This window comes from Mytilus edulis, chromosome 12 (genome assembly GCF_963676685.1).
Source record: "Mytilus edulis chromosome 12, xbMytEdul2.2, whole genome shotgun sequence".
Classification (NCBI taxonomy): domain Eukaryota; kingdom Metazoa; phylum Mollusca; class Bivalvia; order Mytilida; family Mytilidae; genus Mytilus; species Mytilus edulis.
In genome coordinates, this window is record NC_092355.1 from 46879091 (window position 1) to 46906167 (window position 27077).

A 27077-nucleotide genomic window follows, 5' to 3' on the forward strand; every position below is an offset into this window, starting at 1 on the left:
AAATGTACCACAGAACTACACAAATTACAACAAAACTACTGAAATATACAACAAAACAATTACTTTATAAAACGCAAATCTAATAATTCAGAATTATATTATTTCTTTAATTCGGGTTACACCAATGACATGACGATTGATTGGATGAGATAAAAATGATCATAACTTTTTTCATTATTTGGCATATTTTTTTTTTACAATTGGAGACCTTTCTTTGAGACACTAAACTAATGCATTGTAATAATGAAATTCTAATATAAACATTTAAAAAAATAGTTTTTAGCAAAAAAAAATACCGTACGGTTTTCACAGACGCTGATCAATATACGCTTTGAATATATTGAACTGATCGATAAAAAGTGATTTATATCTCTTGTTTTACAATATTTTTCGTGAAATTAAAAAATCTACCAGTTTATTTAATATGTTGTTTTACAATAAAAACTTTATATAAATAAAACATGTTTTTCTACAAAAAAAGTTGATTTAACCGATTTTACCAGCGAATATCACGCTACGAATAATATTGAGCTGATCAACAGAAAGTGCTAATATCGCCTTTAAAAAAAAAAGCATTAAATTAAGAAATCTGCGAGATTAATGAATATTTTATATGAAAGTATAGACCTTTAAACCCAACGGTTTTACCACAGAACACCACAGAATACCACAGAACACCACAGAATACCACAGAACCCTCAAAATGTACCACAGAACTACACAAATGTACCACAGAAATACACAAAATGTACCACAAAACTACACAAATTACAACAAAACTACTGAAATATACAACAGAACATTAAAATTACTTTATAAAACGCAAATCTAATAATTCAGAATTATATTATTTCTTTAATTCGGGTTACACCAATGACATGACGATTGATTGGATGAGATAAAAATGATCATAACTTTTTTCATTATTTGGCATATTTTTTTTTACAATTGGAGACCTTTCTTTGAGACACTAAACTAATGCATTGTAATAATGAAATTCTAATATAAACATTTAAAAAAATAGTTTTTAGCAAAAAAAAAATACCGTACGGTTTTCACAGACGCTGATCAATATACGCTTTGAATATATTGAACTGATCGATAAAAAGTGGTTAATATCTCTTGTTTTACAATATTTTTCGTGAAATTAAAAAATCTACCAGTTTATTAAATATGTTGTTTTACAATAAAAACTTTATATAAATAAAACATGTTTTTCTACAAAAAAAAGTTGATCTAACCGATTTTACCAGCGAATATCACGCTACGAATAATATTGAGCTGATCAACAGAAAGTGCTAATATCGCCTTTTAAAAAAAAAATCATTAAATTAAGAAATCTGCGAGATTAATGAATATTTTATATGAAAGTATAGACCTTTAAACCCAAAGTTTTTACCACAGAATACCACAGAACACTCAAAATGTACCACAGAACCCTCAAAATGTATCACAGAACTACACAAATTACAACAAAACTACTGAAATATACAACAGAACAATTACTTTATAAAACGCAAATCTAATAATTCAGAATTATAATATTTCTTTATTCGGGTTACACAAATGACATGACGATTGATTGGATGAGATAAAAATGATCATAACTTTTTTCATTATTTGGCATATTTTTTTTTACAATTGGAGACCTTTCTTTGAGACACTAAACTAATGCATTGTAATAATGAAATTCTAATATAAACATTTAAAAAAATAGTTTTTAGCAAAAAAAAATACCGTACGGTTTTCACAGACGCTGATCAATATACGCTTTGAATATATTGAACTGATCGATAAAAAGTGATTTATATCTCTTGTTTTACAATATTTTTCGTGAAATTAAAAAATCTACCAGTTTATTAAATATGTTGTTTTACAATAAAAACTTTATATAAATAAAACATGTTTTTCTACAAAAAAAGTTGATTTAACCGATTTTACCAGCGAATATCACGCTACGAATAATATTGAGCTGATCAACAGAAAGTGCTAATATCGCCTTTAAAAAAAAGCATTAAATTAAGAAATCTGCGAGATTAATGAATATTTTATATGAAAGTATAGACCTTTAAACCCAACTGTTTTACCACAGAACACCACAGAATACCACAGAACACCACAGAATACCACAGAACACCACAGAATACCACAGAACCCTCAAAATGTACCACAGAACTACACAAATGTACCACAGAAATACACAAAATGTACCACAGAACTACACAAATTACAACAAAACTACTGAAATATACAACAGAACATTAAAATTACTTTATAAAACGCAAATCTAATAATTCAGAATTATATTATTTCTTTAATTCGGGTTACACCAATGACATGACGATTGATTGGATGAGATAAAAATGATCATAACTTTTTTCATTATTTGGCATATTTTTTTTTACAATTGGAGACCTTTCTTTGAGACACTAAACTAATGCATTGTAATAATGAAATTCTAATATAAACATTTAAAAAAATAGTTTTTAGCAAAAAAAAAATACCGTACGGTTTTCACAGACGCTGATCAATATACGCTTTGAATATATTGAACTGATCGATAAAAAGTGGTTAATATCTCTTGTTTTACAATATTTTTCGTGAAATTAAAAAATCTACCAGTTTATTAAATATGTTGTTTTACAATAAAAACTTTATATAAATAAAACATGTTTTTCTACAAAAAAAAGTTGATCTAACCGATTTTACCAGCGAATATCACGCTACGAATAATATTGAGCTGATCAACAGAAAGTGCTAATATCGCCTTTAAAAAAAAAAAATCATTAAATTAAGAAATCTGCGAGATTAATGAATATTTTATATGAAAGTATAGACCTTTAAACCCAAAGTTTTTACCACAGAATACCACAGAACACTCAAAATGTACCACAGAACCCTCAAAATGTATCACAGAACTACACAAATTACAACAAAACTACTGAAATATACAACAGAACAATTACTTTATAAAACGCAAATCTAATAATTCAGAATTATAATATTTCTTTATTCGGGTTAAACAAATGACATGACGATTGACTGGATGAGATAAAAATGATTATAACTTTTTTATTATTTGGCATATTTTTTTACATTTGGAGACCTTTCTTTGAGACACTAATCTAATGCATTGTAATAAAGGGGTACATTTCTGAATCCCTTGCCTATTTACCTTTTCCATGTTTCTGTAAAGACTAAGTCTTGTTTAGATTTAGGCTATTGATCCAATTTTTTGGATCAATAAAAATGGTGATATCGAAGTATAATCTGAAATAGTTAATATTTGTCTAAACGATCTATCTGACTTATGTAAACCGCCCAAAAACGGTTATTAACATTCAGTGTGAATAGTGGAAAATATTAAGCCGGAAAATGTTCTTCTAAAATTCACATTCTTTATGTGACTCATCAATGATACCAGGATTAACAAAATTTAAGACTCGTCAATGACGCTTGAATCAAACAAACGAAAAACGGAGTTCGAAGTTGAAGAGCATTTCATATTTCGAATGGTTATTTTTTCGTTTAAATCAAGAACGTTGATACATACACGAGCAAATCGAACAAGTTGCTTGAGAAATCTATGATTTGGTTTCTATAATACGCTGAAAAATAGCCGCTCAATTGATTTTTCTGAATTATGATGACTAATTATATTTGCAAAACGACATAGCCATGTTACATATCAAGCTTTTTGTTATCTGATTGTCCTTACTACCGACCTGATAATTCAGGCCGTTTTCAATTGATTATTTATATGCGCAGTTTGTTTCCCCACTGTCCCAGGTTAAGGAGATTGAGCGCTCACAAATCTGTCCTTGGCACCTTCACATTTTATGTGCCTGTGGTCAAGCAGACAAAAAAATTTTATTCTGAATCCAGATTTCCCCCCTTATAGTGGTAAATTTTGAAAAAAATATACTTTGATTGATAGCGCGTCGAAAAACCATACCCTCCTTGAATTTAAATGACTGCTTCCTAATTGTTTTTAGTTTATCATTATAGTAGAATCCGTGTGTAGATTTTTTTCTATTGAATTGTTTGAAGTTTTGTCAATGACTTATTTGATAGTAATATGTGTTTTGATCATTGCTGAATGCTCATACAATGACTTAGCTGTTCATGCAATTGTTTACATTTTTGTTGTAGGGCCCCCAAAAATATACTAGTCTAGTTGTCTTACTGTCAATAAACGAAATCTCCTCATACTTATAATGATCCATCAACTAAGCAAAACATGATAAAAACATACATTTTTCCGGTTTGAATGGTTTTACAGTAGTCATTTTTGGGAACCCTTTACAGTTTGTTGTTCGGTGTGAGCCAATGCACCGTATATTGAAGGCCGTACTTTGACATCAGCCTGGGATCCTGGCTCACTGCTCGACGAAGTAGTTTAAAAATGGGAAAACTTTGACCTATAATGGTTTATTTAATTTTTAACAAGTTGTGGCGGATTTGGATGGAGAGCGGTCTAAATGGCACTCATACCACATCTTCTTATTTCTATGTTAAGATTATTTTTTATTTTCCCTTCCTCCGAGCAACAATTACACCAAACTTCCTTCATTAATACATCACCAAAGAAGGATTTATCACTTTATTTTTATTTTTATTACGGACAACACGACGGAAGAAGAACTGCTTACCATACGTCAGCCCCACAGTTGACTTAATATACAGCTTCAAAAAGAGGTTTGTGTTGATCTAGCTGTTGATTTATTTTATTTCATTTTGTGATACTTCATTTTTCAATGTATGTGATATTAATACTTTGTCTATATAATAACATATATACCAAGAAACATTGTTTTTGTTTTAGACTATAGCTTTTAATAATGTTCCCGGATGGTCGGTACATTTGTCTTATGGTTAGATAAGCTACATGTATTAATCCGCCAGTGTATGCTGACTTATCACCGGATAACACATTAACGGCTTTAAACATGAGAGGCATGTCGGTTTCACAGTACAAAATATATATTATGTTGTCCCCTTCAAAAGCATCCGAGTTCACATAATGTCCAACTTATCGGGTGTTTATGAAAACAAGATGTGGTATTATTGCCTTTGAGATGTTTACTGTCTTGTGGACAAGGTCTTTCTTCCATTTATGGCCATTGATTGTCTCTTGGTATCATATAACGTTATTTTTAAATGAATCCGATGCATAAAAAATATCTCAAAATATACTTTTCTAATATAGATTAATTCAAAATCAGTGTAAACCATTAGAAAGTATGGGGCAACAACATATATGGATCGTCCTGTTGTGATATTTAAGCAATAGCATTAACCACGATACATAATGAATGGGTTAATTTAGCTCAGAAGGACTCAAAGTGATCAGCATATTCCAACGGAGTCTTTCTTACAAACATAGTGTTAGAAAATATTATTTAAATTGTACTTCAAGAACTGCTCACAAAAACATCCAGATTCTTATTATAAACAGGATTTACTAAACGGGTGGGATTGTATTTGATTTTCGTAAGATGGAGACATAATTTAATTGAGGTCTGCGGAGCTGTTATGTCAGTAACTGCTAGTAGTCCTTTGTTCATTTATGTATCATTGTCATTTTGCTTAGTTTCTTTTGTTACCTATCTTGACATCGGACTCTGACTTCGTTTAAACTGAAATTTACTGTACGGATTGCTATGTGTTTCTTTATTCTACATTGGCTAGAGGAATAAGGGGAGGGTTGAGTTCTCACAAAACTTGTTCAACCCCGTCGCATTTCCCAAGTCAAGAGCCTATGGCCTTTGTTATATAAAAAAAGAAGATGTGGTATGATTGCCAATGAGTGAAGTTAGTCTTGCATTTTTTTTTCATAGTTCATTTAAAAATATGTTTTGACGTTTAGTGTGACTTCCATTTTCACTGAGCTTTGTACAAAATTTTATTGAAGTCACCTGAGAACCACCTGCGGGTATGAGATTTTCTCGCTGCTTTGAAGACCTATTTGATGGCCTTCGGCTGTTGTCTGCTCTTTGGTCTGGTTGTTGTCTTTTTGACATATTCCCCATTTTCATTCACAATTTTATTGAATGTTTCTAATTTATTTTTTTACGTTAGGGAGCTACCATTTGATTTTTATGGCCTGCCTTTTTATTTTTCACTCTGTTCGGTCCTGCCTTTTTTTTTTAGTTTATCCTGACTTTGTTTTACCTAAATTGTCGTCCTGACTTTTTTTTTTGCAAGTGTCTCATCCTGCCTTTTTTTTTTTACTCAAAACTCCTGTCCTGCTTATTTTTTTCAAATTTCATCCTAGCACCCCACTGACAGACCACATCGTTTTACTCATTTTACGCGAAGAGCCCAAAATCAATATCACATTATTATGATATCTTTTATCGAGTCATACTCAATAGGAACAATAATTTACTTCTCAGGGTAAATCAGGTAGTTTTTCGTAATTATAAGAACATCACAATTTCCATGATGCTTTATTATTTACAATTTATACAGTAGTCGTAACAAGTGTAGACATAAAAAAAGCTGAATATACAGACCATGTACAAATACATTTCATCTTTTATCTAATCAATTCTTTATAGACATATACAAACACAACCATAAAGCATATTAAGACACTATATATAGTCGATTAACAGGCCTAACTTCGAATCGGTAGTCTTTTCTGTTGTCTCCTTCTATTCCTGTACTTTGTCAAAATTCGCCATTTTTTAATGAGAAAAATTATCACAAAAATACACTTATGCGCACTTTGTGTCAATTCAAACACACAGAATTAAAATGTAAAAATAAATTAGAAAGGTATATCAAATATCTTCTACTTGACATAATAAAATCTTTGGAGTATATATTCAGCTTTTTAAAAACTGCATTTTATGTGTTGAGTGTCCAGTGAAATTCGTCATCCAGAAAATAATCCGATCAACATTGGTATAAATTTGGTATATATATTATGATCTAGTATATATACGAATAATATCTGTAAAAGAAAGTAAATCAATTTACCTATATATATCTAATTGTTTTTTATAGTTCATTTTTCATTTTGTTTTATTAATAATATTCAAATGTAGACCTTGACAAGGCTCAATATACAATTTTTTTTATCCAATCAATTCTTTATAGACATATACAAACACAAACAGAAAGCATATTAAGACACTATGTATAGTCGAATAACAGGCCTAACTTCGATTCGGTAGTCTTTTCTGTTGTCTCCTTTGATTCCTGTACTTTGTAAAAATTCGCCATTTTTTTTTTAATGAAAAACAGCTTCATATACATATAAAAATATGGAGAAGTGGTATGACTGCCAATGAGACTATCTACCAAAGTTTAAATCAAGTGAATATAAGAAATTATAGACAACCTTACGGCATTCGACAATGAGAAAAAGGCTCCGACATAAAAAAAAAAAAAAAAGAAGAAAAAGTAAACAATTCAATAGAGAAATCTAACGGCATAATTTCATAGCAAAAAAAAATATGAAAAACAAATATGACATAGACGAACCAACGACAACCACTGAACTGCAGGCTCCAGACTTAGGGCAGGCACATAAAGAATATGGCAGGATAAAACATCTTTGTGAGCGTTCAACCCTTCTCTATCCTGCGACAGTGGCGTAACAACACACCAACATAAGAAATATTAGATCAGTAATATTTGTATTTATATCGTTTTCTTATTTAATCCAAGAGGAGCTTCGCTGACTGAGGGACAAAAGTAGTTCCTCTGTTGTAGCAAAAGTAGTTCCTCTGTTGTAGCACTAGCTGGTCAATTCTGAGTTTTTGAGGTCAAACAGTTCGACCCAAATCTGAATTGAAGATCACACCAGTTATATATAGGTGGCATTCATGTTGCTGAGTCTTTCGTTTTCCATGTTTTGTTTTGTTTTTTGAACTGTTTGTCTTTTTGTCGTTTTTAAATTTTTTTGCTTAGTCTACACGAAAAAACTCATTGGTGTTACCTACTCCAGTATTAAATTGAGAATGGAAATGGGAAATGTATCAACAACCCGACCATAGAACAGACAACAGTCGAAAGCCACCAATGGGTCTTCAATGTAGCGAGAAACTCCTGCACCCGGAGGCGTCCTCCAGCTGGCCCCTAAACAAATATTTATACTAGTTCAGTATGCATTTCATGAGAAGACGACATAAAACACTGATAACTTATTGGAATAACGCAAGTACCTGTTTATTTACATGGTCATTTCTGGTCTTGTTTCGACATTCAAATCTGCAATTTAAAATAAACACATCTATGTGAATATGGGTTCATTCTCATTTATCCAACTTTTTAAAATTACATTTTATAGGTAGTTCAGGTAAAAAACAAAGTTAGATAGATGAGATCAAAGGTAATCAAGAACAAAGGGGTTTTAAATTAGAGTTTGGGTTGAATGACAGGTGAAAAATTACACTGAAAATTATTCCCGGAATAAATTTTCTGTAGTATTATTTAGCATAGCATGTTAAAAGGTGCAACTGACACTTAGTTAAGGTAATGTAAATCATTTGATAGTATTTTAAAGTTTTTTAACCGTTAATTTTAAAAATGTGAATTGGATAGAAAATAGTTGCACTTTTATTAATGAAGAGATCTGTCAATGAGATGGAGTTTTTTTTGTGTAATAGATCCTCTTCGTTCATTTTTTCTGTTCTTCTGAATGGGACAAAATATAAGTTGAATAAGTTTTACTACACAAAGACTGAACAGAACAAAATTCACACAACATATATACTAGTATTTATATATGGGCGTTTTTAAATAAACTACAACTACCATGCAGTCGTTTTTACTCTTTTTTCAATTTTATTTGTGCAAAACAAATAACAAGGGTTAGTTTCATGTAATCAACATAGAATAGGGTTGATGTCAACTACGAAATTTTTGTCCACTACGAAACAGTTTTGTCAACTACGAAACTCATCAAAATGTCCACTACGTAACACGAGTTGTACCTTCATATGTGAAGTACTGTCTGATCTTTATAGATAAAAAAAAAATGGTTCTCCTATTCAGAAAAAGAATGAGATCTTTCTAGTATATAAAGTAAAACAAACAGGAATGTCTATAGTAGTCATTAAAATGCAATAAAATGTGCGTTTACAAAGAGTTTCGTAGTGGACAAACTATACATAGATTACACAAATTTCATAAGGTATTTTAACACACTGACTTTTTATTCAAATGCAGGACATGCAAGAGAAATTAATAAATACGGAAAATAAATAAGGAGAAACACGAAGCATACAAATCAAGTCAAACACGAGAAAACGAGAAATAAAACGTCAAAACACGAAATACGGGAAATAAAAGATCGAAAACGTTGCACGAAAATAACCCCTTACCACCTTCTACCATGGCACTAAAGAAATGTTCAGTATCAGTTCACATCATACATTTTCAAAAGTTTAAATAGTAATGCATTACTTATTATTTAAATGATACTTAATTTTATTTAAAAATGAATTGTAACAAGTTTAATACTATCGCCTATTATATATATATATATATATTTTAAATAATATAAAAACATACAGGAACAAATTTACTGTCAAATTTTAGAAAGACACTTTATTATTACTAAACAAACAATCCAATAATTAACAAAAATCAAAAGTTGGCGAAATGAGAATACCTTTTTATAAAAAGTTGTATAATAAAGTTCCTTTATTCTTTATTCTTAAGTGGATTTGGAACGTTCTATAATTTATTTTTCCAAGCATTTGGGGTAAATGTAGCTGGTTATCTTTTTTTTTTTTGTGTTGTTCAAACTATTTTTGCTGTTCAAGAAACACTTGTCGAGTGCCCGGAAATACTCGCGTATTATCTCGCCGTGGGGCGATTTAGAGCTTGACAAGAATAGACTAATGGATGAAAAAATAAAGAATAAAGAAAAACTGACATAAAAAATAAAGAATAGAGAAAAACTGACCTAAAATATAAAGAATAGAGAAATACTGACATAAAACTATTCAATAGAGAAATACTGACCTAAAAAATAAAGAATAGAGAATGGAGAATAGAATAATGGACAACAAATAAAAAGAATAGAGAACAATGGCTTTGAAATAATGAATACAGAAATGGCGGACCCCATCTAGACCCTCATAGTCTATTGTTCAATGGGAATATCTGAAGTCAATACACTTAAATAAAATACATTTATCTTTATGTATCTATCTGAAGATTATTTTGGATATTTTTGTCGTCTAGCTGCTCGTTGTATCATTGACATACACCATAAGTATTTACTAGTATTCATATGAATACCAAACAGAGCATAATTTGTTCTCCTTTTATATTTAATGCGTTTCCCTCAGTTTTAGTTTGTTACCCCGATTTTGTTTTTTGTCCATGGATTTATGAGTTTGAACAGCGGTATACTACTGTTGCCTTTATTTATTTGAGGTCTTTAATGCTCTTCAATTTCGAAGGTAATTTTGCTTTAACTTTTCTTATCCAAACGTCACTGATATGTCTCGTATAGATGAAACTCGGATAAGCATCGTGTAGATGAAACTCGGATAAGTCTCGTGTAGATAAAACCCGGACCTGGTGTACACAATCTTTAAGTCTGGTATCTTCGATGATAATTTGTGTCTTAATCATATTTGACTATTAAGAGGGGTTTAACCGTGTGAACGACAGATGAATTATATTTGAGATACACAAACTTACTTCACCCTTATCACCTTTTTTTCCTTTTCTCCCTTTCCTTCCTGCAAAACAAACAGAAGGACGTTTCTGAACAAATCTAGTTCATACCAAAGTCAACATTTAGATAAAGTGTATACTGATATATGACGCGTCAAACGATCAAATATATTAACAATAAAAAAACCCATACATATCAATTATAAAAAATAAATATTTTCGATGTAGGACAATGCCGAGAACATATGCTTACGTTGTACCATTTCTGATATATACAACTTCACTTAATTAAATGGATTATGTAAGTCCCATATCACCAAGATTTATGTCTGTCTGTCCGTCTGTCTGATATGTTAATATCAAATGACCTTGCCCTCTGGTTCTGGTTCTCAAACCAAAGCTTTCAGACGACACCATTTCTTTTAGAAAGCATTATAGTACGAAGTCATATGTTGCACGCTTTATAACAGATGGACAGCCACATGGACTTTCTCCTTGACCTCTACAAAGGGTGAACCGGTAACATTAGGTTCCTCAATCACAGTCTCTGTCAATTGAATACTAGTATTATATAGTCCACATTCTCAGACAAATGAATATTGTAGAGTCTACAGTCTCAGACAATTGGATATACAAGGGTCCTCAGTCTCAGACAATTGGATATAAAAGGGTCCTCAGTTTCAGACAATTGGATTTAAAAGGGTCCTCAGTCTCAGATAATTGAAAATTATAGGGTCCACATTCTCAGACAATTGGATATTACTAGTATAAGGTCCCCAGTCTCAGACAATTGGATAATATAGGGTCCATATTTTCAGACAAATGAATATTATAAGGTCCTCAGTCTCAGACAATTGGATCTTAAAGGGTCCTCAGTCTCCGACAATTGGATATTATAGGTTCCTCAGTCTCCGACAATTGGATATAATAGGGTCCTCAGTCTCAGACAATTGGATAATATGGTGTCCTCAGTCTGAGACAATTGGATATTATAGGGTCCTCAGTCTCCGACAATTGGATATTATAGGGTTCTCAGTCTCAGACAATTGCATATTATAGGGTCATCAGTCTCAGACAATCGGATATTATAAGGTCCTCAGTCTCAGACAATTGGATAATATAGGGTCCTCAGTCTCAGACAATTGGATATTATAGGGTCCTCAGTCTTAGACAATTGGATATTATAAGGTCCACCAATTGAAAATTATAGGGTCCACAGTCTAAGACAATTGGATATTATAAGGTCCTCAGTCTCAGACAATTGGTTAATATAGGGTCCTCAGTATTGACCAAATAATGAATATTATAGGGTCCTTAGTCTCAGACAATTGAATATTATAGGGTCCTTAGTCTCAGACAATTGAATATTATAGGGTCCTCAGTCTCAGACAATTGGATAATATAGGGTCCATATTCTCAGACAAATGAATATTATATGGTCCTCAGTCTCAGACAATTGGATATTATAGGGTCCTCAGTCTCCGACTATTGGATAATAAAGGGTCCTCAGTCTCAGACAATTGGATATTATAGGGTCCTCAGTCTCCGACAATTGGATATTATAGGGTCCTCAATCTCAGACAATTGGATATTATAGGGTCCACAGTCTCAGACAATTGGATATTATAAGGTCCTCAGTCTCAGACAATTGGTTAATATAGGGTCCTCAGTATTTACCAATTAATGAATATTATAGGGTCCTTAGACTCAGACAATTGAATATTATAGGGTCCTTAGTCTCAGACAATTGGATATTATAGGGTCCTTAGTGTCAGACAATTGAATATTATATGGTCCTCGGTCTCTACCAATTGATTACTAGTATTATAGGGTCCTCTGTTTCAGACAATTGAATATTATAGGGTCCTCAGTCTCAGACAATTGGATATTTATAGGTTTCATAACAAGTGAGAATTAGATATCGATTGATATCAACTCGAGTTATTTAATTTCAATAATAATAAACGAGCCTATGGCGAGTTTATTATTATTGAAATTAAATAACGAGAGTTTATATCCAGCGATATCTAATTCTCACAAGTTGTTAAACCTATTTCTCTTATGGCAAAAAGTTGTATGTGCGTGGCCTATTTGTTGCGAGTTGTGTTGCTACGGCCGTTTTTCCTAGCAACGCTTACTGATCTGTATACTTTTTGAACTAATATGGTTTTATTTTATTGTGTTGTATGTTCTTGTGTGAACAGAATACTGTTCCATTGACTCCCAGATATATCTTCTTTTTTTAAATATTTTTATAGGTTTCATAACGAGTGCACGGGTTCCTTTCTTTATTTCTTCGTCCATGATAAAATTTATATTAGATAATGCAGACGATAAAGGAGACGAAAATAGCGAAAACTGGAAGTAAACAATCAGTTGTCAAGAAAAAAAGTAGTCCCGGCATGACCTTTTTCAGTGAATAATGACCTGATCAACGGCCAATGAAAATATTGGAAATTAACGAGATAAGCCAATCAAATTAACGTAATTTTGATATCACTTTTTCATATCACACTCCGTACGGTGTGATACAAAAAATATCTATTCACGTGGGAGTTGGATAACAGGCCCCAACCATAAGAGAATATATGGTCCTCAGTCTCAGACAATTGGATATTATAGGGTCCTCAGTCTCCGACAATTGGATATAATAGGGTCCTCAGTCTCAGACAATTGGATATTATAGGGTCCTTAGTGTCAGACAATTGAATATTATACGGTCCTCGGTCTCTACCAATTGAATACTAGTATTATAGGGTCTTCTGTTTCAGACAATTGAATATTATAGGGTCCTCAGTCTCAGACAATTGAATATTATAGGGTCCTAGGTCTCTACCAATTGAATACTAGTATTATATGGTCCTCTGTTTCAGACAATTGAATATTATAGGGTCCTCAGTCTCAGACAATTGAATATTATAGGGTCCTTAGTCTCAGCCAATTGGATATTATAGGGTCCTCAGTCTCAGACAATTGAATATTATAGGGTCCACAGCCCCAGACAATTGGATATTATAAGGTCCTCAGTCTCAGACAATTGGTTAATATAGGGTCCTCAGTATTGACCAATTAATGAATATTATAGGGTCCTTAGTCTCAGACATTTGAATATTATAGTGATCTTAGTCTTAGACAATTGAATATTATAGTGTCCTCGGTCTCTACCAATTGAATACTAGTATTATAGGGTCCTCTGTCTCAGATAATTTAATATTAAAGGGTCCTTAGTCTCAGACAATTGAATATTACAGGGTCCTCAGTCTCAGACAATTAAATATTAAAGGGTCCTCAGTCTCAGACAATTGAATATTATAAGGTCCTCTGTCTCAGACAGTTGAATTTTATTAGTTACATAGGGTGCTAGTGACCTAATACGGTATATGGGGTCAGTAAATTTCACATTGGGTGAGAGCGAAGAATCCCCATAACGATATGGAATTTACTGACCCCATTTATACCGTATTAGGTCACTAACACACTATGTAACGAATTTATTTTACCGACTATCTTAACGTGTGAAATTTAGACCTATCAAAATGAGCAAGTCTCAATACTGTTAGCTTTAAGAAACTACTTCCATTGATCTTACAAAAACAGATATATACCAACAATAACAACTTGTTAAAAGGTTTAAATGTGCTTTAGGAATTTATTTCAATCTCAAGCATCAATTACTTCGTCCGTTGAAACCTTAACGTTCTTTTCTCAGTACCGTTTTGTTTTTATTAAGGGACGTAACACCATCAATAACCGTCAATATGTGCCAAAGACGGAATATAAAACGCTATCAAGTGGAAAAGACAATATTAAGATAAATAAAACAGAATTATATCTTACCTTTAGCTCCTTTAAGACCGGATTCTCCTTTTATTCCCTTCTTGCCACCCTCTCCTATTTCTCCTTTTTCTGCTTCTGGATTTAGTCGCCCCTTTTCTCCCTTTACGCCTTTTCGTCCAGTGAAACCCTTATAACCTTTTTGTCCTTTGTAACCTTTATATCCCTTTTGTCCCTTTGTCCCTTTATACCCTTTTTGTCCTTTGCTCCCTTTATAACCTTTCATTCCCTTGTAACCTTTTGATCCTTTGAGTCCCTTGTATCCTTTCTGTCCTTTCATGCCTTTGTATCCCTTGAGTCCTTTCATTCCTTTATATCCTTTTTGTCCCTGCATTCCTTTGTAACCTTTATTACCCTTAATACCTTTGGTACCTTTGTATCCCTTTATTCCTTTAATACCCTTATAACCCTTCTGTCCTTTAACTCCTTTATAGCCTTTCATTCCTTTTTCTGCTTTATTTCCCTTCTGTCCTTTATAACCCTTGTTACCCTTTTGGCCTTCATAACCTTTATACCCTTTTTTTCCTTTCAAACCTTTATAACCTTTTTTGCCTTTAGATCCCTTCTGTCCTTTCAGTCCTTTGTATCCTTTATATCCCTTCTTTCCACTTTCTCCCTTAAGTCCTTTTTGTCCTTTATAACCTTTAATACCCTTTTGTCCTTTGTAGCCTTTATTCCCATTCTGTCCTTTACCACCTTTAAATCCTTTTTGCCCTTTATTTCCTTTAAATCCTTTCTGTCCTTTAAATGCTTTAATTCCTTTCTGTCCTTTTAATCCTTTAATTCCTTTCTGCCTCTGTCCTTTATATCCCTTTTGTCCCTTGATTCCTTTAGAACCCTTTTGACCTTTGTTGCCTTTATAGCCTTTAATTCCTAAGAATCCTTTAAATCCTTTTTGTCCTTTATAACCTTTATCACCTTTAATACCTTTGAAACCTTTGTATCCTTTCTGTCCTTTATTACCATTGATTCCTTTAATTCCTTTATTACCTTTATAGCCTTTTTGACCCTTATATCCTTTCAAGCCTTTCTGACCTTTAAGTCCTTTAACTCCTTTTTTTCCTTTGAATCCTTTCATTCCTTTTATTCCTTTATATCCTTTATGTCCCTTTTGTCCTTTGAATCCTTTATAACCCTTTTCTCCTTTGTATCCTTTGATTCCCTTTTGACCTTTCAGTCCCTTTACTCCTTTAGATCCTTTCTGTCCTTTATATCCTTTGGAACCTTTCTGTCCTTTATATCCTTTATTTCCTTTCTGTCCTTTGTATCCTTTATTTCCTTTTAGACCTTTATATCCTTTAAATCCTTTCACTCCCTTATAACCTTTTAAGCCTTTCTGTCCTTTCTGACCTTTAATTCCCTTCTGTCCTTTGTAACCTTTATATCCCTTTTGTCCCTTTTCACCTTTATATCCCTTCATTCCTTTGAAACCTTTGTATCCTTTTTGTCCTTTATTACCTTTGAATCCTTTTCCTCCTTTGTAACCCTTATTACCTTTTAGTCCCTTATATCCTTTAAAACCTTTCGTTCCCTTTTGTCCTTTGTATCCCTTTTGTCCTTTGAAACCCTTGTTACCCTTTTTGCCTTTTATACCTTTATATCCTTTTTGTCCTTTTAATCCCTTGTAACCTTTTTGTCCTTTAAAACCCTTGTATCCTTTTTGTCCTTTTAATCCCTTTATCCCTTTTATCCCTTTTTCTCCTTTATATCCTTTTATGCCCTTGAAACCCTTCGATCCTTTTTGTCCCTTTTGACCTTTATATCCTTTCGTTCCCTTATAACCTTTGTATCCCTTCTGTCCTTTGTTACCTTTGTAACCCTTTTCTCCTATGTAACCTTTATAACCCTTTTCTCCTTTATTTCCTTTATAACCTTTCATTCCTTTCCCGCCTTTGTATCCCTTTTGTCCCTTATCGCCTTTAAATCCTTTGTATCCTTTCATTCCTTTGATACCTTTATATCCTTTTTGTCCTTTTCTTCCTTTATAGCCTTTTTGACCAGTGTAACCTTTAGTACCCTTTTGTCCTTTATATCCTTTTTGTCCTATCATTCCTTTTTGCCCTTTTAACCCATTTACTCCTTTATTACCTTTGTACCCTTTCTGACCTTTGTCGCCTTTAAATCCCTTTATTCCTTTGTGACCTTTAGTTCCTTTTTGTCCTTTGTAACCTTTAATACCTTTATGTCCTTTGTGCCCCTTTAACCCTTTCTGTCCTGTGTAACCTTTATATCCCTTCTGTCCTTTCTGTCCTTTGAAGCCTTTTTGTCCTTTGTATCCTTTGTTTCCTTTAATTCCCTTGATACCTTTATATCCTTTCTGTCCTTTGTAACCTTTATAACCTTTTTGTCCTTTGTCACCATGGTATCCTTTTTTACCTTTGTAACCTTTAAAACCTTGTTTGCCTTTATATCCCTTAAATCCCTCCATTCCCTTGCTACCCTTATATCCTTTTTGTCCTTTGTATCCTTTGAACCCTTTTTCTCCCTTTAAACCTTTATACCCCTTTTGTCCATCATTTCCTTTGGTGCCTTTCAATCCTTTGCTTCCGTTGTTACCCTTCAGTCCTTTATAACCTTTTAATCCCTTTTGACCTTTGTAACCTTTGTTACCCTTCAGGCCTTTGTATCCATTGCTGCCTTTATATCCTTTCATTCCTGTATGACCTTTCGATCCATTTTGTCCTTTTATGCCTTTATAACCCTTCATGCCTTTATTCCCTCTGACACCGGTTGCTCCTTTAAATCCCCTTTGTCCATTTTCTCCAGTTTTTCCATCTTTGCCCTCACGTCCCAGTCTACCAAGTGGTCCTATTCTGCCCTTTTTACCCTTTTCACCACCCATTCCCTGGGGACCTATCATTCCTATAAATGATAATGAATCGATTATAAATTCTTATCATTCTTTTTAGGTATGTGTTTGTAATTTTGAATTGAATGCTGCATTTATTTAATTTGTACGAATTGATAGCAAATGACCGTCACATTTGTATGAAGTGCAGAAGCATTGAGTTTTTATCTTTACAGATTATTGAAATAAAAAAAGTGTTTTCACATTTTGAACCAAGATGAACTAGCGACAAAAACAAACCTGTGCGTTATGTGTGTAATCTCCATGCAAAAGAATAATATTTGGTATTATGTATAAAAAAAATCCCAAAGTGAAAATACAACATTGCAGATTCTTACTTAATCGTATTTGTCACTGCACAAAATACTCTGTTTGTTATCATCATTATTTCTCATTTTTAACTTCGGAATTGATAAAAGTTTTTTTTACAATATTGTTTCTGTTTTAAATGTCTGAAACTTACATTTCGTAAGCGATATTCCATTCTTAAATCATGACAAGAGATATATTTTTACTGCTAATATGGCATTATACCAACTTATATTTTCATAAAAGCCAATATTTCATTTCGATCGATACCCAAATAAATATAAAGACACACATATATTTGGTTCAAATCCCACAGTGAAGAGGTATTTTGCAAAATAACATCCGTTTCAATTTTGGCGGATAGTTCTATCATTTTCAACCATACCACATCTTATTTTTTTATAGAAATTTTGGAGCTTATTTTGAACGAATCTATCCCATCGAATGTTAAATAAAGGATACAGCAGATACAGTAAAATCTGCTTCGTAGCATGTCTTGCATCTAGAAATGTACACTGACACTGACTGAGGTTAGTTGAGAACAAAACTTGACGACAAAAGAGATGATTTCAGCCTCCAAATTGTTAACTTTCGATTTCTATGTACAAAAAAGTAAAACCACAAAAATACTGAACTCAGAGGAAAATCTAGTCGGAAAGTTCATAATCACATGGCAAAATCAAATAACAAAACACATAAAAAACGAATGAACAAGAACTGTCATATTCCTGACTTGAAGCATTCCCAGCAGCTTCTGCATATGGATTAAACATGGAAGATCGTGTAAATTTCCTATGAAAATTAAATGATTTTTTTCACGTGAAATTTACGTTATATTTTGAAATAAAGTTAATCAAATAACATCTTTTTCAAATTTAGTTAATATTATGAAAAATACCCTTTTTTTAAAATTTCAGGTGAAAAAATTCACATGAGGTTCACATAAATCTCAACTCACGTGAAAACCTGAGATTGAGGTTAATCTCGCGGTAAATTATTTACGTGAATTTCACGTGAGATTCGTGTGAAATTTACATGAGCAGATTTGCCTGTGTAACTCCCAGTTAATACAACATTCTAGGACTTGCATTTTCTATCACGATTTCCAGGATAGAGGATTGCTGCTCAGGCCTCACGGTCATCAAACTTTCGAGCAAGATTTTTGTACTCAGACTCGAGAATCAACCAATCAAAATACAGGATTTGGTGTTTCGAGCATGATTTTTGTGCTCCAAGCAGTGAGCAAAGTTTTATGACTTCAACCCCAGAAGAAAGTTATTAAAGCAAGAGTTACAAGTGGTTAAGTTGAAATTATCACTTTGAACAGTTTACGGACGCCATCACGTGTTGTTTGACCGATAAGGAATACTAATGATATGTTCCAATTGTCGTAAGAATAATATATTGTCTTCTTTTCCAAAATTGAGACTTACCTAATTTGACTTATTACCCGGTATGTGCTCATATGAGCAACACGCCGGATGCCACATATTGAGCATGCAGGATCTGCTTACTTTTCCTAGGCACATGAGATCACCACGTATTTTTCTGTGAGGTTTGTGTTGTACAGTATTTAGTTTTCTATGTTTGTGTTTTATCTTTTGTTCTTTACCTTTTTATCTTTTCGTTTTTTGACATGGCGTTGCGTTGTTAGTCTATTTCTCAACTTCTAGGTTTGAATGTTCCTGTGGTATCCTCTCTTTTTGACAGGAGAATGATAATATGTTGATAGGAAACAGGATTAATTTATTAGTTTTCCATTTATTTTTAGTTAACCTTACAAACCTATTGAACCTTTGATTCCCGGATCGCCTTTCATTCCCGGTTCTCCTTCAATGCTTTTTCCCTTCATGCCTGTCGGTCCCTTTGGTCCGGTTGGACCAGGAATTCCTATATTAAAAAGGCAAGAATTATATCAGATAGATAAAAACATCTATTTTGTGGTACAATATGATGGTTTTAGAACATTTTTTGATACAAGCATCCCAATTTTTGATTGCTTGATTGCTTGGTTTCAACACCTTATTTCAATTGTTTTTATTTACAGTTATGAATCATTAAATTCACCGGTATATGTTACAATGTGGTGAAGAATGTAAATACACTATCTTGGTTGTACAGAGTCCTTCTAAAATGATATTGCTACCGTCGACTATCATCTTCACAGTATGTCACTTTCATCTATCGAATCTATGAGTATACCCCACATCGTATAGCAAGGTTATAAAAAGATGAGTATACCCACACCGTATAGCAAGGCTATAAAAATGAGTATACCAAAAACCGTATAGCAAGGCTATAAAAGATAAGTATACCATTAGCCTATACCGTATAGCTAGGCTATACAAGATGAGTATACCCACACCGTATAGCAAGGCTATAAAAATGAGTATACCAAAAACCGTATAGCAAGGCTATAAAAGATAAGTATACCATTAGCCTATACCGTAGCAAGGCTATACAAGATGAGTATACCCCATACCGTATAGCAAGGCTATAACAGATGAGTATACCACATACCGTATAGCAAGGCTATACAAGATGAGTATACCCCATACCGTATAGCAAGGTTATAAAAAGATGAGTATACCCACACCGTATAGCAAGGCTATAAAAATGAGTATACCAAAAACCGTATAGCAAGGCTATAAAAGATAAGTATACCATTAGCCTATACCGTATAGCAAGGCTATACAAGATGAGTATACCCCATACCGTATAGCAAGGCTATAACAGATGAGTATACCACATACCGTATAGCAAGGCTATGACAGATGAGTATACCACATACCGTATAGCAAGACTATACAAGATGAGTATACCCCACATCGTATAGCAAGGTTATAAAAAGATGAGTATACCCACACCGTATAGCAAGGCTATAAAAATGAGTATACCAAAAACCGTATAGCAAGGCTATAAAAGATAAGTATACCATTAGCCTATACCGTATAGCAAGGCTATACAAGATGAGTATACCCCATACCGTATAGCAAGGCTATAACAGATGAGTATACCACATACCGTATAGCATGGCTATACAAGATGAGTATACCCCATGCCGTATATTTCAGCAAGGCTATAAAAAATGAGTATACCCCATGCATGTCAATTTTGATGATATCTACATGTCTATTTTGATGATATCTACATGTCTATTTTGATGATATCTAAATGTCTATTTTGATGATATCTACATAAATATTTTGATGATATCTACATAAATATTTTGATGATATCTAAATGTCCATTTTAATCATATCTAAATGTCTATTTTGATGATATATACAAGTCTATTTTGATGAATTCTACATGTCTATTATGATGATATCTACATGTTCATATGGATGATAAAATATAGACCCCCCTATATACATGTTAATCATATACTTATAATTACATTAGATGTATGTTTCATTATAATATTTTATTCTGATTGGCTAACTGCACATCACGTGTTATTCCGTAAACAGTTGCATTGCTCAATACAACTTTTCACTCATGATAACACGTGCTCAAACAATAAAGTGCACAGGTGAATTAAATAATAAAATATATAAAATTCGTGTTTTCATGATCATAGCTAAAAAATGTAATTATAAGTATTGAATGCTTCTTTTTGTAACTTTATAGGGGTGTAAAAGCGTTGACCGTGCGTACATTTTTAGAATGAAGCGCTTCCGCGCTTCATACAAAATGTACTTCGGTCAACGCTTTTACACCCCAATAAATTTACAAAAAGAAGCATCCAATTCTTAAATAAAAACTAATGGTATACATGATATAATTGAACCCCTTGATTAAACCGAAATTTTTACATTTATTTTGTGCATTGAATTAATTGTCTAAGCCGTGTGATGATATTAACCTGTTTACATTAATGATATTTACAAGTCGATTTTTGTATGCTTGTTGAATTGAATTTTAGCTCTGATCTTCTTTAAGTTTAATGTGAACTCACCCATTACAACAGCTCTTGCTCTCACTACAAGCAAAACGTGAAAAAATGTAATACATGCAATTCATGTCAAATCTGATAGATTTAGAAAGTCTAGATTCCATTTTAAAACTTAAACAATAAAAACTTAATATGGACAAGGAGCTCTTCATAAACTGAATGTAACATTTGTTGTATTTATTTGTTTTATTTGCTTGTTTTAATTCTCACAAACGTTATGTATGAATTAACGCTTACCATCATAACATTTGGTTTCCAAAAGAAATATGAAATGTTAATTACTTTTTAAACAGTGTTCAATCTGAAAACAAAATACACGACCACTGCAAAGGATACAAAGTGAAAAATACGTAGTAGATCTATCATATGCTTTATCAATCCGAGGAATCAATACTGATATTAGTAAAAGTTTGAAATCATGAGGTTGATATCTAAAGAACGGACATTGGTATAAGTTTACTTATTTTGCTGTAAAATACCAGTTGTCCTTTCTATTGATTGTGTTTCTATATGTATATAAGTTTCTCCATGATTGGAACACCTTCTGTTACTTGAAAATCGAACCATATAGTTGGTATGTGCTAGGTTTTACCTTAACATCCCATTTTAGTATAATGGAGTGATCCAGATGGTAGTATATATACCAGATCAAGACTGTGAACAACTGTTAGCCGACCGTGCAGGGGCTGTAAAGCCAGTCTAGGTCGTTAAAAATTCCATTTGTTTGTTTGACCCACTGTCAGCTGTGTTGTGTTGGTTGGCCATTAAAGGATAACTTTCACAGATTATATTGGTTAGTGGAGTTAATTTAGTGATTCGAAGGGATATAAATAGTGTTCCGATTTATTTGTGAATGTTGTAATAGTGATTGTAATATGAAGTGAAACTGATATATAAAGTTATTGTACAGTGAAAGGACAAGGTGTATATATACTTGATGGTTTTCTGCATTATATATTTATTGTAGACATTGAATTCTTCCTAGATATTTATAAGTGAATGTGAACTGTATTTAATTTTACCAGTTTGGAGATTATTCATTTCGTTTGGATGCATGCAAATTAGTATGTGAGTTGATCTGTGTTAATATGAATTCCTTGTGCATTGAAGGATTTGTGCAAGTGTGATTGTGTGATTGTGGTTCATTGAACGTTCACAATTATAGGTTAGACAATACTTGGTCATGTTTTATGAAGATTTAAGCCCAAGGCGAAGCCGAGGGCTTAAATATTCATAAAACATGACCAAGTATTGTCTGACCAATTTAGAACATATTCACACTTTCGAGTGACCTTACAAAATTAGCCTTTCCCATTGTAATATTCAAACCTTAAAAAGAGTTCACATTTTATAATGAACCAAAACATAGGTAATCATCATTTCAATGGATGGAATGAAATAGCACTAGTTTGTGAGGACCGAACGGATAAATTGTTTTTCTTCTGCTTCAGGTAAAATTTAATACTAATATATCTTGAGATTTTTTTATTTTGAAAAGCAACAGAATTAATCCCCTTTTTGAAATTTGATTTTTTTTTATAAATAGAAAACTCTGTAAAAGCATTTAAATCCAGACCATTCAACGTTTAATGCTTACTTTTTTATTGATAACTTTATATGTATTGTGTTTCTCCGTAAAAAAATCCTTTGCTTTATATATCAGCAGCCTGAAATTGTTTTCTTGAGAGAAAAAAAATTCCCTCAAATGCCCGGTTTATAATAAATAAATATTATTTTACTTACATCCTTACCCCCATTGTATTTGTTTATTCTATATATGTGTACCATTAGAACATTTATGAAAATTTGCAAAATTCAAAATAATTTGTTTTAATCTTTGCTCTTTCATCTTTAATCAGTAGGCTTTTTTCCAAAGGAAAATGCCTCAGGTGATTGTACACTTCATTGGTGCAGTTATTAAGAGTTCACTTTCATAATTAACTGACAATGAAAAGTCATTCATGTATAGCATTTCATAGTGCATGGAAAACCATGTACTATGAAAATTAGAGGGTGAAAAACTGATTTTTCATTGGACGAGAAGGGGTGAGTATGTTCTAAGGTGAGATTACACATTGGTGGATATTTATGGCAAGCCGTTTTACTATTTATTCTAACTTCAAGATATCTCATATAATATATAAGATATCTCATATAATATATCTTATATAATCCAGTTTTTATAAGATATCTTATAAACTTTATAAGATATCTTATATACTTTATAAGATATCTTACATACTTTATAAGATATCTTAAATACTTTATAAGATATCTTATAAACTTTAGAAGATATCTTATAAACTTTAGATAAAGTATCTTAAATACTTTATAAGATATCTTATAAACTTTAAAAGATATCTTATAAACTTTAGAAGATATCTTATAAACTTTAGAAGATATCTTATAAACTTTAGAAGATATCTTATAAACTTTAGAAGATATCTTATAAAGAAAATTATATGAGATATCTTATAAGTTATATAAGATATCTTATAAACTTTATAAGATATCTTATATACTTTATAAGATATCTTATTTTTAAATCATAATTAAATGCGGTTCCTTCAACCAACATACGTAATAAATCTCAAGACTTTACACCGTATTTACATATTAGAAATAATAGTGACATCATTGAATTAGATAGACATTTAAATTTAGACAGTTGAAAGAGGATACTGTAAAAATAAAACAGAGAATGTTATTAGAAACGTTAAAAATACCACAAACAGAAAAACAACTTTATTGAAGGCCGATAGGACAAAGAATGTTCCACTCACTCTCATTACTAAATATAATCCAATGGTAAAAAATCTTTATAGTAAATTTATAAGAAAACATTGGAGCAATCTGCAAAAAGACAAAAAATGCAGCGAAATCTTCATCAAGGTGCCTATCATAGCTTTTAAACGTAACAAAAATATCGAAGAATATCTTGCTAAATCAAGAGACCCATGCTTTAATAGCAAAAGCAAAAAATCCCGAAACACTGTTAGTTATTATCTTAATTATAGGCAACACACTTTCATATAAATGAAATTAAATAAAACGGTGTAAAGTCTTGAGATTTATTACGTATGTTGGTTGAAGGAACCGCATTTAATTATAATTTTTAATTTTCTGCGGTTCTGATGTAGGGAGCCTTTGTTATTTAAAAATAATGGTTGAAGTCGCGTTTATAAGATATCTTATAAAGTATATAAGATATCTCATATAATTTTCTTTATAAGATATCTTTTAAACTATATAAGATATCTCATAAAGTATATAAGATATCTTATAAAGTTTATAAGATATCTTATAAATATTTTTTATATAAGACATCTTATATACTTTATAAGATATCTCATATAGTTTATAAGATATCTTATATACTTTACAAGATATCTTATATACTTTATAAGATATCTTATAAAGAAAATTATATGAGATATCTTATAAACTTTATAAGATATCTTATAAAGTATATAAGATATCTTATAAACTATATAAGATATCTTATAAACTATATGAGATATCTTATAAAGTTTATTAGATATCTTGAAGTTAGAATAAATAGTAAAACGGCTTGCCATGGATATTGTTAATAGATGTTGTACACATGTGCTATTGTGTTCATACGTTTTGTGTGATACTTACCTGATACCTGTTGCATAATAATATGTTGGTGAAATTGTGTAATAAAGTGCCTGGTGCATGTTGCATAATAATGTTTTGGTGAAATTGTGTAATAAAGGGCCTGGTGCATGTTACATGATAATGTGTTGGTGAAATTATGTAGTAAAGGGCCTGGTGCATGTTACATGATAATGTGTTGGTGAAATTATGTAGTAAAGGGCCTGGTGCATGTTACATGATAATGTGTTGGTGAAATTATGTAGTAAAGGGCCTGGTGCATGTTACATGATAATGTGTTGGTGAAATTATGTAGTAAAGGGCCTGGTGCATGTTACATGATAATGTGTTGGTGAAATTATGTAGCAAAAGGCCTGGTGCATGTTACATGATAATGTGTTGGTGAAATTATGTAGTAAAGGGCCTGGTGCATGTTGCATAATAATGTGTTGGTGAAATTATGTAGTAAAGGGCCTGGTGCATGTTGCATAATAATGTGTTGGTGAAATGGTGTAGTAAAGGGCCTGGTGCATGTTACATGATAATGTGTTGGTGAAATGGTGTAGTAAAGGGCCTGGTGCATGTTGCATAATAATGTGTTGGTGAAATGGTGTAGAAAAGGGCCTGGTGTATGTTGCATAGTGATTGCATAGTCACATTGTATCTATATATTCTGTTATGAAATATAGTGGTTTTTTTTATTGAGTTAAGTCTGCCAGTTGATATTTTATCGTATGTTTTTCTTTGTTGTGATGTTATGCTATTGTTTCAGAAAAAGGGAGAAGGTTTGGATCCATTAAAACGTTTAATCCCGCTGCAAATGTTTGCACCTGTCCTAAGTCAGGAATCTGATGTACAGTAGTTGTCGTTTGTTTATGTAATATATACGTGTTTCTCGTTTCTCGTTTTGTTTATATAGATTAGACCGTTGGTTTTCCCGTTTGAATGGTTTTACACTAGTAATTTTGGGGCCCTTTATAGCTTGCTGTTCGGTGTGAGCCAAGGCTCCGTGTTGAAGGCCGTACTTTAACCTATAATGGTTTACTTTTTAAATTGTTATTTGTATGGAGAGTTGTCTCATTGGCACTCACACCACATCTTCCTATATCTATTTATGCATTGGGAATAAGGTGTGTCACCTTGCAATCTGATTGATGTGAATTGTGTTGTGTATATATTTATCATTGTGAATTCATTTAAGGGTGTGATAATTGTTTTCAATAGGACGACTAAATTGTGGTACATTTTTTAGTTTAACACTTGGAATACCGATTTATTCAGTTTTATGTGATACACAGTTTGTTATGTTTCGTTCCAAATACTAGTATCATCATGATCATATTTTCTTATCTTCATTATCTTACCCGAATAATTGTTCTAATTACTTTACGAAATTATTCTTTTAGACAATATTTGCCATCTTGAAATTATTACTGAACGAATTGGTACCACGATGAATCAGAATCATGAGTTCGAATCCAGGTCAGGAAAGAACAAATTAATTGCTTCTGCAAATTTACAGATCTTACATTGTTGAGCTGTTATTTAGACAAATTATATATACAGAACATGTTTTCATCCTTGTATCGCCATCACTGGTGATCCGATGGATGAAATCTGTCGTGGGGTTGTCACTGGTTCAGACGTACTTATAATATAATTATTTCTATCTGTCGTGGGGTTGTCACTGGTTCAGACGTAAGTATAATATAATTATTTCTATCTGTCGTGTAGTTGTCACTGGTTCAGACGTACGTATAATATAATTATTTCTATCTGTCGTGGAGTTGTCACTGGTTCAAACGTACTTATAATATAATTATTTCTATCTGTCGTGGAGTTGTAATTGGTTCAGACGTACGT

General features: G+C 32.2%; 1 protein-coding gene across 1 annotated transcript in view; it reads right to left on the reverse strand.

Annotated features, from left to right (window-relative positions):
* Positions 1–6436: 6436 nt before the first annotated feature.
* The window catches only part of LOC139498626 (fibril-forming collagen alpha chain-like), a 30017-nt gene continuing 9376 nt past the window's right edge, over positions 6437–27077 (reverse strand). The window contains exons 5-10 of the mRNA XM_071287101.1: positions 21600–21623; positions 19424–19528; positions 14485–17343; positions 10672–10712; positions 8178–8223; positions 6437–6961 (exon numbers count right to left, since the gene is read on the reverse strand). Coding sequence (XP_071143202.1) covers positions 8218–8223; positions 10672–10712; positions 14485–17343; positions 19424–19528; positions 21600–21623 — 3035 coding nt within the window. The 3' untranslated portion in view covers positions 6437–6961; positions 8178–8217. The remainder of the gene's footprint in view (positions 6962–8177; positions 8224–10671; positions 10713–14484; positions 17344–19423; positions 19529–21599; positions 21624–27077) is intronic.